Below are 14,550 nucleotides of genomic sequence, written 5' to 3' on the forward strand. Positions count from 1 at the left end.
ATTGTGTTGTGGGAAAATCTTTAAATGGGCCAATAAATCTCCAGGTCACCCACAATTTAGCATTACACTCAAAACTTATAAGAGAAAGACTCAAAGAAATACACTTGAAGCTGGTAGAGTTCAATGTGAATAGGTTTACTCTGCATAAAGAGCACTACAAAGCAAACCGAGGCCTTGATCCCGGGATAAAGAACCTAATGCAAAATCAAAATGTTATCTTTGCACAGTTACTAACATGTTGCACAGTTACTAGCATAACTGATTGTCGGGGACATCTGTCTCCAACACAGTTACTGATGTGATCATAGGCTATACATCAAAACAAAAGATGAAATGCGAATTTAACAAGCCAGAATTGAATCCCCCAACTTACAGTACTGTGGATAGCGCCACTCGGCCAGACGTACCAATACACTTCATGTCATTCTTGCAAGTCACTATTTAATTTAGCTCTATGCGCAGCGTGCTGCAAACTTTGAATAAAAAGTTATCACAACATGTAATAGCACAACGTGCTGTCATCATAACAATAACCTGCCTACTTGTCAGACTAAGAAAAGTCTGCTTTGATGAAGGACTTCTGTCTTCTGGCTATGCTTTCCTGTGAAGGGGTCATCCGCGGCGTGTGGCCTCTGTTTCACACACATCTCTGCAAATCTCCAATATGGAAGGAGGCAACCCCTGGTCTATTTACTGTATCATCACGTAAAGTTAGCCAAGTGTCATCTCTGTTGTCACACAAGCGGGAGCTGACAGTGAAAGTCCATAGGTCTATGGGGGAAGCATGAGGAGGATATATTTGTCCTCAAGGGGGTTAAAAATAACTCAGCAGAGGCAAGAGTATGTAGATCAGAGGGGAGAAATGCCCACTATACTCCCGGCAAATCACACCCTGAGTATTCCTTTATTAAACCATGTGTAATAGAAAATAGCCTATTTTATATCGGATGCCTTTATTGTTCCATATGAAGTACCTATGGGGCGAAAAGTAATGTTTGTAAGCTAATAACCAAGCTGTCAGTGCTTGCCGTTGAAAATTTGCCGACTTTATATATCACAGCTGTCATTTATCAACAGAGTAGTCACATTTTAGTGGACATTTGATACCACCAGCTCAATCAAACAGGTAATTGTGAATAGTGAGCGTCGTCGATGACGCAATGACAGATGGACCAGTCAGACCGCAGCAGTGAGTCGAGCCGCCGAGGTAAACTGAGCACGCCGCTGCTGCTCTCCTCCACTTCTCCGCTCCTCACCGACCGGTGCACAGCAACGACGCTTCAAGCTAGCTGTCCTTCATCTCCCTCCCCGTTATTAGGAAAGTCACTCTTTGGTAAGTATAACCTAGCTTCGTGTCTTTATGTTTCACCTGCAGGTTTTTATCCGTCAATCACAGCGGCTGATTTAACTTTAGCCGCATGGTAAAACATAGCAACGGTTAGTCGCCAACGTTTTCGACTGGGAAAACATGTACAACATGTATGTGTGTTTTGTTGCTTTTTTTGTTGTGATGATGAATGTGTTTAGCTAATAAATGAACAACTTTGTTAAGATAAATGGGCATGACCGTAGATTTGGTATGGACCAATATTAAGCTGTTGCTTGATTTTCCCTACTAATACAGTACCGCTCTCAAACAATTTAACCACTTGAAATCCACGTAAGGTTAACGGTAAGGTGTCTGCAAAGTTGCCAGGTTTGTGTCTTTTCTGCAAACCAAATGCGCTCTTATGGTAAAGAGTGAAATAGCAGCATATGGGAGACGCTTGACCTGACGATCTGGCAACCCTCAACTTCAAGCTGTAGGTATTGTTGACTAGCAACAGCAGTCTGAAACGGTAAGTATTTATAGTTTAATCGCTACAAATAGCACAGAATTTAAAACGACTTCATTGGATAAAACATTAATCTTTGATAAGTAGGAGAAATATTTACTATTTAATGCCATCTCTCCCCTTTTTCATGAGTGGATCTGCCCTTAAACATGCAGGAGTGGAAAATGAGTTCTAAAAAATAATTTAATGTTACTAAGTTACTTATCTTATTTGCACCTTTGCACAAAGTAAAACATTTCTACACATACTTTTTAAATATTTCATATATTTTGGATTTTATGAGTTGTATCTCCCAGGATACGTTGCTCTAGTAAGGTATAAAAATGGTTATAATGGTAAACATTTTAATGTTTTATTTGATGAAGAGAAGTGATACGTTCTTGTTTTCCCTGGTCATTAACATCACACATACTAGTTTTTAAACTGATTTTATAATTTCTATCAATGTATCGGATGACACAAGCTTCAGTTCTACCAATGCCATTTTTCAGCTGATGCTAAAAAAAAAAGACAAGGCACACGCAAATGAACAACCACCTTAACTGATTCAAGAAATTTATTAATCTCATGTTATATATAAGACCATGACCTTAGCACACAGTGATCCATTTAACCAAACAAAAGCAACTGAGGTTTGCAAAATGGCAAACATGATTATCATCATCCTGTCAACGTTCCCATGGCACCAAGATGAACTTTTGGCCCAATAAAACACCTTCTTGTGTGTTTTGACCACTTCCACTGCCGCAAACAAGTACTGCCTGCAGATAGTTCCAGTTGGGCTCCCAGTCCTCCCAGTAAGCTGAAATCGCTGGCATTCTAATCACACTCCAACTGGCTGTGGCACAAGGTTTCAAAATGCTTGTAATTTGCATTGACTCCAACTATGTGTGTCTCAGTACTTCCTGCCACCTTTGTCTGGCAACCCTCAATGTCAAGCGGTAGCTTTGATTAGTAGGAGAAATATTTACTATTTAATGCGATCTCTCACCTTTTCCATGAGTGGATCAAGAGCAGAGTTGCATATGAGTCAGTAGACATGAAGATAAATCTGCCACAGCTTGTCAAACTGGTTTGTTTGTGACTGGCGGGCATCATTCAGACAGGTGAGCTGTAACCTCTCAGGTGAGCTCTGACGTTGTAGTGAAAGATCAAGCCATAAGTTCAGGAGTTGAATGAAAATTAATAATACAAATAGAAGTGTTTTAGATGATTTTAAAGATAGGTTTGAGCATCACTGTGGCTCTGTCATGAAACTCTTGAATTGTGTCGCCAAAAATCCACAAACTGAAAGGACAGACCAATCAGGTGAGGTTTGAAAACCTTACAGCTGGTAGTTACAGAGCAGCACATTACCTACAGGATTCTACGCATTTACTGTGACAGTCTATGATATGTTATTTTTAGATATTAATTTTGGCCTAAGATTTATAGTTAAGTAGTCTATCAACAAGATAAAATGTAAAAATCAGAGAAAGAAATCATGAGTCCGGTTCCAGACAAGTCAGCAAATGCATATTCAGCAAACGTTTTGCAGAGTCAGGCTCTTTTATGTGTGCATGTGTGTGCGCGCACATGTGTCTGTGAAAGACAAAGGAGCCATAGAAAGCCAGTACACATAGACAATTATTTTGGCTGTTCGACACAAAATCTCCCTAACAAAGTTAAAAGCTAACGTATGCCTGTGTGTGAGGGTACAAATAGGGTGATCAGTGACTGTTGACAGTGTGAAGTTAACCTGTGCGCGTGCTGGAAGGCATCCCTCCTGTTCATAGTTGAGTAAAATGTTTATATACTGAAAACTCTGTTTCACTACATATTTAAAACTAGTTGCTTGGGCATAAAAGTGTACATAAAAGCCAAAAGTGTCTTTTATTTTTTTATATTTTTTGCCTCTGGCGCAAAAGACACTTTGGAAACATTTTTTTAATGGGGTGAATCATTTTGTCACAACTCCACCTAGCTCGGTTACACACGTCACTGAAGAAGTTGCATCAGGATGTGAGGAAACTACCAGTGAGGATGTCATCATCATCATCCTCAGACCATGTGGCTCATATCTTCAGCTTTTTTATTTCAGTTGAAATACAGTTGCTTTAGTGTTTATTCTGTCAAGTGAGAATATCTAGAAAATAGACTACAAATTTAATTTTAGGACAGTTTGATGACAAAGTGTTACTGTCAAGTGAGATAGCTATGTTTGTTAGGTTGGTAGTAGTTATTAAAATAGACTAAAAATTGCATTTAAAAAAAAAAAAAAAGAAAACAGTGCACCTAATTTTTAAGCATATTTATGATACTCTTACATTTTGTTAGATATTTGTCACTTGACAGGATGTGCTCCCTCACTGTAAAGCACAGGTTGTCTCATCCTCAGGGATGTTTGTTAGAACTAGGACTGCAACTAATTATTATTTGCATTATTGATAAACCTGTCATCTAGTCCTCTAATTGTTTAGTCTGTAATTGTCAGAAAAAGTGAAAGTGAAAATGCCCATCAAGTTCCCAGAGCCCAATGTGAAATCTACTGATTGTGTTTGTGCTCTGCTCAACAATGAGGTGTTTAAATATAATTAGCAAATCCTCATATTTGATTCATAATCTGCTGCCCCAGGACTTAATCCAGAGCAGGACTGCTTGCTAAACCATGGACACAGATCAGATTTGGTCATTGATGTTGTTACAGATTTGATATTACAGGAGTTTGGTTTCGTTTTAACTTATGACTGACATAATTTACTCACTGCTGTCTCTTCTCTGCTGCTACTCCACAGCTTCTTTACCTGTTGGACGAAAAAGCCATCATCATGTCTAAAGGTACCGTGATTCTGGCATACAGCGGCGGACTGGACACCTCCTGTATTCTTGTGTGGCTGAAGGAACAGGGCTACGATGTCATTGCGTACTTGGTAAGGTTCAGAGACCACATATGTGTGAAACGGGTGTCAGTTTGTGTCACGTGTCAGCTGCTTTTGCGTGTCATATACCTCTGAAGTTTTACAATTGGCTGTTTTCAGACAGCTGACGCAATTTGTCACAGAGGCATATAGGAGTTCTCCATTGGCTGTCCAAAACGTCCAGTTGGAGGTACAACACCGGTTAACTCCCAACCATAGGATTTGGCTTCATAAAGCCAGTGCAAACCTAGCAGGATTTCCTTTTTGCTTTGGGGAGACAGAGAATTGCACAGCAGGCAGATTTTCTTGCTGTCTAACTTTTCATTCAGGGGTTGAGTAGGTCGGCATGGGGGGATGGGTAGTTCACGGCTGTGCCATGTGAGGTGCAGCCCTCAAACTCTTTTTGGCTTTAGCTCTTCAGGGTAGGAGAATAATAAGAATAGTAGGCACTTGATTTTTGTTAATGAAATTACAAACTATGCACTTGTGTGTTTTTAAAAAAAAAAAAAAAAAAAAAAAAAAAAACTGCGTCAAACAGTTCAGCACATGTTGATAATTACACAGAAATAACTTTGCAATGATAAGGTTGCTAATATCTGTATGTTTAATAAATGCATACACAAGTATTAGTGCAGTATGCTTTCTGTTTGGTGTATTCTAATAGGAAAGACATTGATATAGTGCACTTACGATGTAATAAATTACAGGCTTTGAGTTTAACTTAAAGCCTGTTGAGTTTAACTCAAAACCTGCTAGGAAAACAAGCTAGAAAAGCACTCAAATTAAACTGATAAAGTACTAAAATATCAAAGAAGGCATACCAAATTTGTGCTACAGATACAGCAGATGTCAGTTTTGCTTTCTACATCAATATCATGGGTTTTAGGCAGATATTCCCTTGTTTAGTGTTCAGCTCAGGAGATCAGACAGCCTCTTCAAGCCCTTAAGTGATATTCACGGTTGGTTTCAGCTGTGAGGAGGTTGTTACATCTCCTAAACGACGTGATCTGAATTACAAGATGGTGGATTGCCAGGCATAATACTTGCACAGGCTTGTGCCTGTTGTGTTCATACATGGACAGCTTGAATTTTATTCCACAGGAGCCCTCAAAACCAAAATAACTGCACAGATTCAATGAAAAATGTGTTTATTTGAATTACTATGATGTGCAATTTGTGTTTTTACAGGCCAATATTGGACAAGATGAAGATTTTGATGCTTCCCGGAAAAAGGCAGAGCACCTTGGAGCAAAAAAGGTGAGAGACAATTAAATATCAAATTAATGTCATAATGTGTCAAAATTATCAATATGGGAACAATAACAGACCTAAGCAGCTAGAATACAGTTAAGGAGACCAGTACATGGACTTATCCTAATTTAAGGTCCTACACTGACTCACATTACTAATTCTAAGTTAGATCTTTCCAGAAGTCGACCCTGCTTACAGTAGATGAAAGCACTCTCCATGCACTCTGCCTCATATGTTCTGGCTTTAGAAACTTTTTAGAAGGAAATTTTCAAGTCCTTTAGTGAGATTTCCGGTCTTAGGATTGACCCAAATCCACTCATGGCCATATTTGGTGTGAGACCGGATAACACTGCCCTGAGTAATAACATGTTCAACGTTATTGCATTTAGAACCCTATTGGCAAGACGGTTAATTCTTTTAAAATGGAAACACAAATACCCTCCCACACAGAGCAGATGGGTGAAAGACATGATGCTTCACATCAAACTAGAAAAGATAAAATAGACTTTAAGAGGCTCTTTGAGGAGGTTTCGCAAAGTATGGTCTCTCTTTTTTAGCTTATTACGATGGACTACAAATGTCGGTCTGGGATGAGGCACAGGCTGAAAACTCATAGGGCATCACATACACAATGGTTTGAGTTGGTCTTGAGATACATCTGTGCAGTGATATATTTTTACCAACCACCTCCCTTCCTCCCTCTCCCCCTCTTTTTTTTTTTTATATTTTTAGTATTATTACCATAAGACTGTACATCTTATTGGCATCACAACTTTTGATACCTACACACTCCTGTTATTACCATTTTTGCTTAGCAGGCGGTTACTATTATTTTTACTTACTACCTCAGTTATTCCTCTCTTAACTGCTGCCCAGGGTCTTGATGCTACTTGTATTTTCAATGTAATTATCTTAATACCATTATTATTTTTATTTCTTTATATTTTACCATCAATATCACTTTAAATTTTCTGCATTATCTATTTGTGTACTTTGACTTGTCCTTTTCTCTTTTTTATTATTTATGTATTACTATTATGTACTGTCACGTAAGGACGGTTGGGGTGGGAAGTAGGTTGGGGCTCATAAAGGGTCAATCTGTTGTTTTTTTCACTGCCCAAAACAATATAAAGATGATTTTTTTTTTTTATAAAGCATCAGATGAGTAATTTTGCATGTTCCTACCTAACATTTTCCAAAATTTCAGATAGATTTCCTAACTTTCAGGCAATAGATAGTTTTATTTTTTTTTTTTCCCTTTTTTTTAAAAAATCATAAGTATCCTCAAAATCCTTGCATGATAGCCGTGGACTGTTCTGACTGTTGTGTTTTTTGTCGGTACCTTTCAACATTCATCAAGTGTTCATGTCCAAGACATGAGAGCTGAATTGCATTCCTTTTGCAGAAAGACACATTAATATTTTAATTTTTTATGCATATTTGCTTATAATTTGTCTTCTGCATTTGATTTCCCAGCAGCATAGTTTATGCATGCAGGGCTTTTTGGCAGCTGATGGTATTATCTCTGATATTTGAGCCTCCCCTTTGCACCTGGATAGACAACGAAGAAGTATTTTTTTTAAGAGAGTTCCTTGTTCTACAGCTGTACAAGTGTCAAGTCTCTTCATGTACTATGGCATAGCATACTAGAATAACTGGAAATCGAGAGCAGTCTCACTCTAATTCTAGAGTGAGAAAGGTTTCCTGCATTCACATCACATAATTGTGGGGCAGAGCTCTTTTGTGGTAAACAGTGAGTCATGAATGAAAATGGCCCACAGATGAATGAATTTAAGACTTTACGCCAACCTCGTTTTGTGTCCCTGCCTCTGTTCCTGTGCAGGTTCTCGTTGAAGACCTGCGTGCCGAGTTTGTGGAAGACTACATCTGGCCCTCTGTTCAGGCCAACGCCATCTATGAGGACCGATACCTGCTGGGCACCGCAATGGCTCGGCCCTGCATCGCCCGTCGTCAGGTTGAGATTGCACGTAGGGAGGGTGCCCAGTTTGTGTCCCATGGTGCCACAGGAAAGGTAAAGCAGACACAGGACCATAACACTACACTCTGAGAGAGGAATATTTAAAAAAAAAAAAAATATATATATATATATATATATATATATATATATATATATATATAGTCCCAGCCATAAAGACTTGTAAGTCCTTCAAAGTTGCCTTTAGCCTCTTGGTAGTTTCTCTGATCAATGTCCTCCTGGCTCAATCATCCAGTTTGGACGGACGGCCTGATCTAGGCAAGGTGGTGGTGGTGACATACACTTTCCAATTTCTTAATGATGCTCTGAACAGTACTCAGAGGGATAGCTAAAGCTGGAGGCCTTTTTGAAAGCACTTTTGAACTATGGTGAATTCTTTGCAGTACTATGCACTACTAGTAGTGGAATCCTCAAGAAACAGCTGGTTTTATTCAGAAGTAATCAAAATCACTACGACTGATGTCAGGTGGGGGGCAGTTTGCCTGGTTTTTGATCTGGAAGTTGATTGGTTGCACCACAGCAAGTTTGTAATGGTGTACTCAAAGGGGCTGATCACTTAACCACCCAGGTATTTCACGAGTTAATTTTTAATTATTAGGGGTGCGCAAAAAATCGATTCACATAAGAATCGCGATTCTATCTCTGCCGATTCAGAATCAATTCACATTTTTCAGTCTTGCCACGACGCTGTTTTCCGTTTTTTCCTGACATGGATTAGCTTGCTAAATCCCATAGATGGTGCAATAACGCCGCCCCGGACCCAAATCCGGGGGCAAGAAGGAAGTGAAGTGTGTGTCATGGAGAGGCCGTGAGCAATGGAGTATCTGACAGAAAAACAAATACAACCTGTATTAATATTAATTCAGTAAATAGCGAAACTGCCCGTTTCATTACTTTATATTCATGTAGTAAATATACAAATATCAATTAGATTGTAATCTGCATGAGAAATTAAGAAAAAGAAACAAAATTGGTTAGCCTATAATAATCACTCGCTAATAGTGATCAATTTTCTTGTATACACTTTGTAGTTAAATGAAGCAGGCAGCTATTGTTTGTTTTTTTGATTTTGTAATTGAAGGAGAAATTAAAGTTATTTGAGGTTTTACACTTAGCAGTTTATCTTTGCAATCGTTTTTATTTTTGTATTAAGTATTCATTTTACCCTTTTGTCTCAAGGCCGCTTTGGTTCCCTATTGACTAAGTGGACTAAAGGAACATAAATCTTACTCAGGTGGACATTGAGTAGCAAATGTTTACATTTGATTCAGTGTGATCTTTATTTGAGACCTATAAAAGTGTTTACTGCAGGCAAATGGAAAGAGTAACTCAAAATATCAATCTAGAATCAAATCTATGAATGAACGGATTTTGAATCACAAATCGATTGTGAATCGAATCGTGACCCCAAGAATTCAAATCAAATCGAATCGTGCACCTCTATTAGCCTAATTATTGTCAAGAATACTTTGAAATGTTACTTTCACTTTGATGATGAGGGTTATAATGTGTACATACAGCTAAAAAAAGTTCATAGGGTATGATTACTTTCATTAGACACTGTAACTAAGGTCACTGTCCATAGTCTGGACGTAAGGCTTCAGTCTGTGTGCTTGCAGGGTTGAACATTAACTTTTTTTTTTAGTCAAATGGCAACAGTAAGCTAGAAATCTATCCTCCCTAGAGCCTTTTCTGTCTTCCCTCATTCAGACACTGTAATTTTCTTTAGTTAGTCATCTATTCATTGGAAGAAAATATATGTTTTCTGCTCCGTGAAATAGAAACAGATGTTATCATCTCTGCTGCCTGCACTTTTCTTCACACCTCAAATGAGTCACTGCAGTTCAAAGGAAAATGTGAATAGATCTGTGTGTTGTGGAGGCTGCCAAATGCCTGGCTGATTAGCTAGTGCAGGAATGAGTGAAAAATGTTGAATATTATACTGGATTCCATGCTAATAAGCCTAGATTTGTCTGTAATTCTTTCTTATTGTCATTTCAGTAAGTTTCATGGCTAGATTATTTCATGACATGCTTTTTTTTGTTGTTTTGTTTTGTTTTACCAAATCTGCTATGCTATGTTCATGTGTTACCAGAAAAATCGGGAATGCTCAACTTCCTACTGAGCTTCTAAACAGTGCTACATTCTCTAATTCTGTATTTATCTCAAAATGACACCTAATTAACTATACCAATGGGTTTCCTTAAAACTGGAAAATAATTGTAAAGACAAGTGTTTAGTCAGTTTCATGTTTCACGTGATTAATTAATGAAAGACTTTACTACATCCTGTTTCTTTGGTCAGAATAATTTGATTTGGCCAGAATAGCTTTTCTTCATTTAAAGCACTGTACAGGCTTCAGCTAGTTGAAAAAATGTTCCCTGATAGTAAAAATCTGCATGCTACCATGTTCCTCAGAGTTTAACGTGTTAGTCACACAAAAAGTATTCAGAATTCAAGAATTCAAAATTCAGATGCAATTGAAAATAGTAGAATCCAAATATAACATTTGATATGGTTAAAAATAGAAGAAATCATACAATAATGTTTTGTTTATAATGTTACAGTTTATATCATTCAGTACTGTACCAATTCTACCTCTTCATAAGGCAATAATATGGACCGTCTATAACCTCTGATGTGTGCGTGAAGGACGTACACACCAAACCAGTTTACTTAGGTTGCACTACCTCACAAGTACCTTTTTACACATTTTTGTTTTCTTCCAATATTACCACTTCAAATCTATTGAACAGAGGGTGTTATCTGGTCATCAGTGCAGTGCCCACATTTTCCCTGAAGATGGAGACAGATGCCACATCATAGTTACAATAAAGCCTTTAAGTAGTACTTTGAAACCTTACCTAAGTTATGTACATTTATACATGGACTATTGTGTGTTTTTGTATTTTTCAGGGCAATGACCAGATCCGTTTTGAGCTGACATGCTATGCCCTCTACCCTGAGGTTAAGGTGAGTTTGCTGTTTCACTGTCTTTATGTAATGGCATGTACTTGTTTGATGCGGCATCTGTTGAAACGATGATGATGATGATGATGCTGCTGCAGTGGGGACGACACGCTCACTCTCTCTGGTTTTTGCTGTTCAGATCATCGCACCGTGGAGGATCCCTGAGTTCTACAACCGCTTCCAAGGAAGAGCAGACCTGATGGAATATGCACAGGTAACTCCCATCTGTACAGTCACAACATCTACAGAAATGAGAAATTCATATGAAATTCAGTTTGTTGGTGTCTAGATTATTTTCTGTAGTTTATCAATAATTTTGAATTACTGATTCCAAATTTTGTCTATAAAATGTCCAAAATAATGACATATGCCCATCACAAGTTTGTTTGACAAACAGTCCAAAAATAGTCACTATGTTGTTTTTCCTGAAATGTTTTGGATGGTTTCTCAGCAGCAAATCACTTCATCTAATGTAATGAATTTAGAGGCTCATACTGAAGAACGCAATATGAAATATTATTACATCCCTACTCTTTGCCTGTAATCTAATTTCACACTTAAACCCACATTAATAGTTAGTCTTTGCATTCAGATTTATGTTACCTAGACCACACACACACAGTCATGAGCTGTTTGTCCACATGGACGCATCAGATGGTGGTCTTGGTCCAGTTTACCCACTAGAGGGGAGTCATGATTTTTTTTTAGTCAACACCGCTCTCTTTCCGGCTTATGAAGGGAGGACTTGTGAAATCATGCAATCTTCAAACTGAATTTGTTGACTTATCATTTGAACATTCCAAAAACTATCTTTCTTTCTTGGTTGTTTTTGCTCTTCTCATTGTGGAATCTTAAAGACAAAAGCAGTTTGGAGAAACTGATGTATTATGGTTACACAGCGTGTCACAAACCAGCCTCTGGTTCTATGCATCAGAAGTTTCTGTATGGACAAGTACAGCTTTTGTGTTTTTACCTTACAGGCAAACAGTGTGTATCATAACAACTGCTTTCTCTTTCAAACTGTAGAAACACAGCATCCCTGTGCCCGTCACTCCTCAGGCACCCTGGAGCATGGACGCCAACCTCATGCATATAAGGTGGGTCGGGCTAGTGTGATACACCCTCTTTAGTTTCTGTTTCAATATTTTATTTTCCAATCAGAATTAAACAGACTGTAATTGTCTTAATAATGTTTCTTAACAGCTACGAGTCTGGCATCCTGGAGAATCCCAAGGTAAGACCAGTTCCCTTTGACACATCTGCAAATGTTATTAATTAATGAGCACTGGTTAAATGCCAAGAAGGCAAATAGAGAGTCATGGAGTGTTTGATATAACATGTACCGTCTTTCGCACAATTATATGTTCACTGACAATACTGGCATCAAAGTGGTTTATTTATAATCTTAATCACTGACACCATGATTCAAGAACCTGTGAAATTGAAACTAAACTGAAGACAGCTATTTGTACAGATGAAAACAAAGGTGTACCTGAAGAGTTTAGATAAAATTCCAAAGAAGACATAGAGAAGAACAGTTGATAATATGACAGCTGTCCAGATGTTTAGTATGTTTTGTACAACTAATGCATCATGATGTAGTCAATATGAGATACAGAGTTATGTCTTAACATCACGTGCTGCTCTTCTCTGGTGCTGAAATTAATAGATAAACAACCAGAGACATAATTACACAGAATATTTGTTAACCTACACAGAAATAGTTTATAAAATTGGTACAGTTTGATATTGACTACAGTAAACAATCTGTGTCCTCCTCCATGACACACAATTTAAGTGTCACTTTCACAACAGCAGACAGACAAAATATTACACATTTTTTGTACGGTTCAAATCCACTCGGATTGACCATAAAAATAACACGGCAGTAAGCTTACTGTCCCTTCTGCTGACCCATGCCAGTCCCACCAGAGACAAACACGACTCACTCTCCCACAGTGTCATGGGTGAGACAGAGTTTTGATCTCGGCAGGGGTTGGAGGTCAAAGCAGTACATACAGGTTGCCCTCAGTGACCCTCAAAGCTACCATCCCTTGGTCGCTATGTCTGTGTCTCTGTCTCTCCTCACCCCGGGTCCTCGCCGGGCCCTGGGAAGAGCCTGGGACACACAGACACTGACTTGTCGTCAGCAACGCTTCGACTAATTCCCGATTTCATGGGAGCCAGGGAGGGGGAAGGGTTAGGGCGTTGCGCCCAGCTGGGGCCTCCTGAGTTCCAGCCCCAACTCCTCGGGACCTCATTGTTCCACTGGTTGCGTCGCCGCGGGCTGCGACGTGGGAGGGGAGCCATTTCATCGTGACACCGTGACACCAAAATGTCACCAGTAACAGTAAAGTACAAAGACAGCGTGCCAGACAGATGAGTTCCCAATGGACGGGGTGTCACAGGGAGGCGAGGGGTCCCGCGCTGCTGGAGTGGAGATGCAGGGGTAGGGCCACTGTAACTCAGACCTCTATCTCTCTCACTCTCTTTCTCTGTCCCTTTCCCACCCCTCCACTGCCTCTTTAGCGGTCGGCCTGTTGAGAAATGTTTTGAAAAGAATGAGACGAACCAGCTCAATAGCATAGCGATATATGATGACAGTATTGTGTAACTGATTTCTTTCAGTCTTTTTGTGTTGGACCATTTACTCCAATATTGAATCGATTAATGGCATTAAATACAATGAAATATTTATGGTGCAGGGGTCCAGAGTGGTAAAAGGATTTGAATACATTACCCGGGGCATGAAATGATATCATGAATGAGCTGTAATAATTGAGTAATTTTCAATAGCTAAAGCCCTTGACCCCTCTGGCAATTGGACTTTTTCCAAGTATGTTTATTAATTGGGGTCAGTATAAACATCACAACAACAAAATCACAATATAATATCTTGATTTAACATTAATTTAAATGCCACTTATAACTGGAAACCCCCCAAAATACCCAATAATGCAACAACAAAGTGAATTTCTCACCCAAATCTTCAAACCAATGTGACAGATTCTGATTGACCTAAGAGGTCATCTTAAAGAGGTCATCTTGTTCTAAGTATCTCCTCTCTGTATCAACCTCTCTCTCTCCTCCAGTTACAGCCCTAAAGGCACAGGGCGGACCTCAGCTATTCAAACCCCCCATATATACTCCCCCCCCCCACCTGTGTTACAATGGCCCCTCTCTGCTCAACACAGTCAGATTAGGAAATGTCCAAATGGTCGCTCATATGTTCTCCTGTAGATAAGAGTCGGCAGAGTTCAGGTTACTCTGTGATTAACACCGTATCCTTGCTGATAACCCCGAACCATCTTGCCTGTAGCACAATGGCCCGATGCCTTTTGATTTTACTCACCTACATGTGGCAGCGTTAACCTATGTGAAAACATGCACCCAGGGCAACTTCAGCTTGCCTCTGTCATGTTTACAGAGTCACATTTAATGATTTTAGTGCATAGCTGTCAACTGCTTTAAGTTGGTGGTTGTTGTAAAGTTGAAAAAAATCATGCTCCTTTTCAGATCCTGGGGATTTTAAAGGATATCCTTTTATATCTCATTTGGTTTTGACCAGGGGAGACAACAATGGATTGTTTTACACTTAATA

General features: G+C 39.0%; 1 protein-coding gene across 1 annotated transcript in view; it reads left to right on the forward strand.

Annotated features, from left to right (window-relative positions):
* The first annotated feature begins 1,183 nt into the window (after positions 1–1,183).
* The window catches only part of ass1 (argininosuccinate synthase 1), a 30,137-nt gene continuing 16,770 nt past the window's right edge, over positions 1,184–14,550 (forward strand). The window contains exons 1-8 of the mRNA XM_044334263.1: positions 1,184–1,333; positions 4,610–4,744; positions 5,921–5,989; positions 7,827–8,015; positions 10,896–10,952; positions 11,089–11,163; positions 11,976–12,046; positions 12,153–12,183. Of these exons, the coding sequence (XP_044190198.1) occupies positions 4,643–4,744; positions 5,921–5,989; positions 7,827–8,015; positions 10,896–10,952; positions 11,089–11,163; positions 11,976–12,046; positions 12,153–12,183 (594 nt within the window). The 5' untranslated portion in view covers positions 1,184–1,333; positions 4,610–4,642. The remainder of the gene's footprint in view (positions 1,334–4,609; positions 4,745–5,920; positions 5,990–7,826; positions 8,016–10,895; positions 10,953–11,088; positions 11,164–11,975; positions 12,047–12,152; positions 12,184–14,550) is intronic.

The sequence above is a fragment of the Thunnus albacares genome, chromosome 18 (genome assembly GCF_914725855.1).
Source record: "Thunnus albacares chromosome 18, fThuAlb1.1, whole genome shotgun sequence".
NCBI classification, from domain to species: Eukaryota; Metazoa; Chordata; class Actinopteri; order Scombriformes; family Scombridae; genus Thunnus; species Thunnus albacares.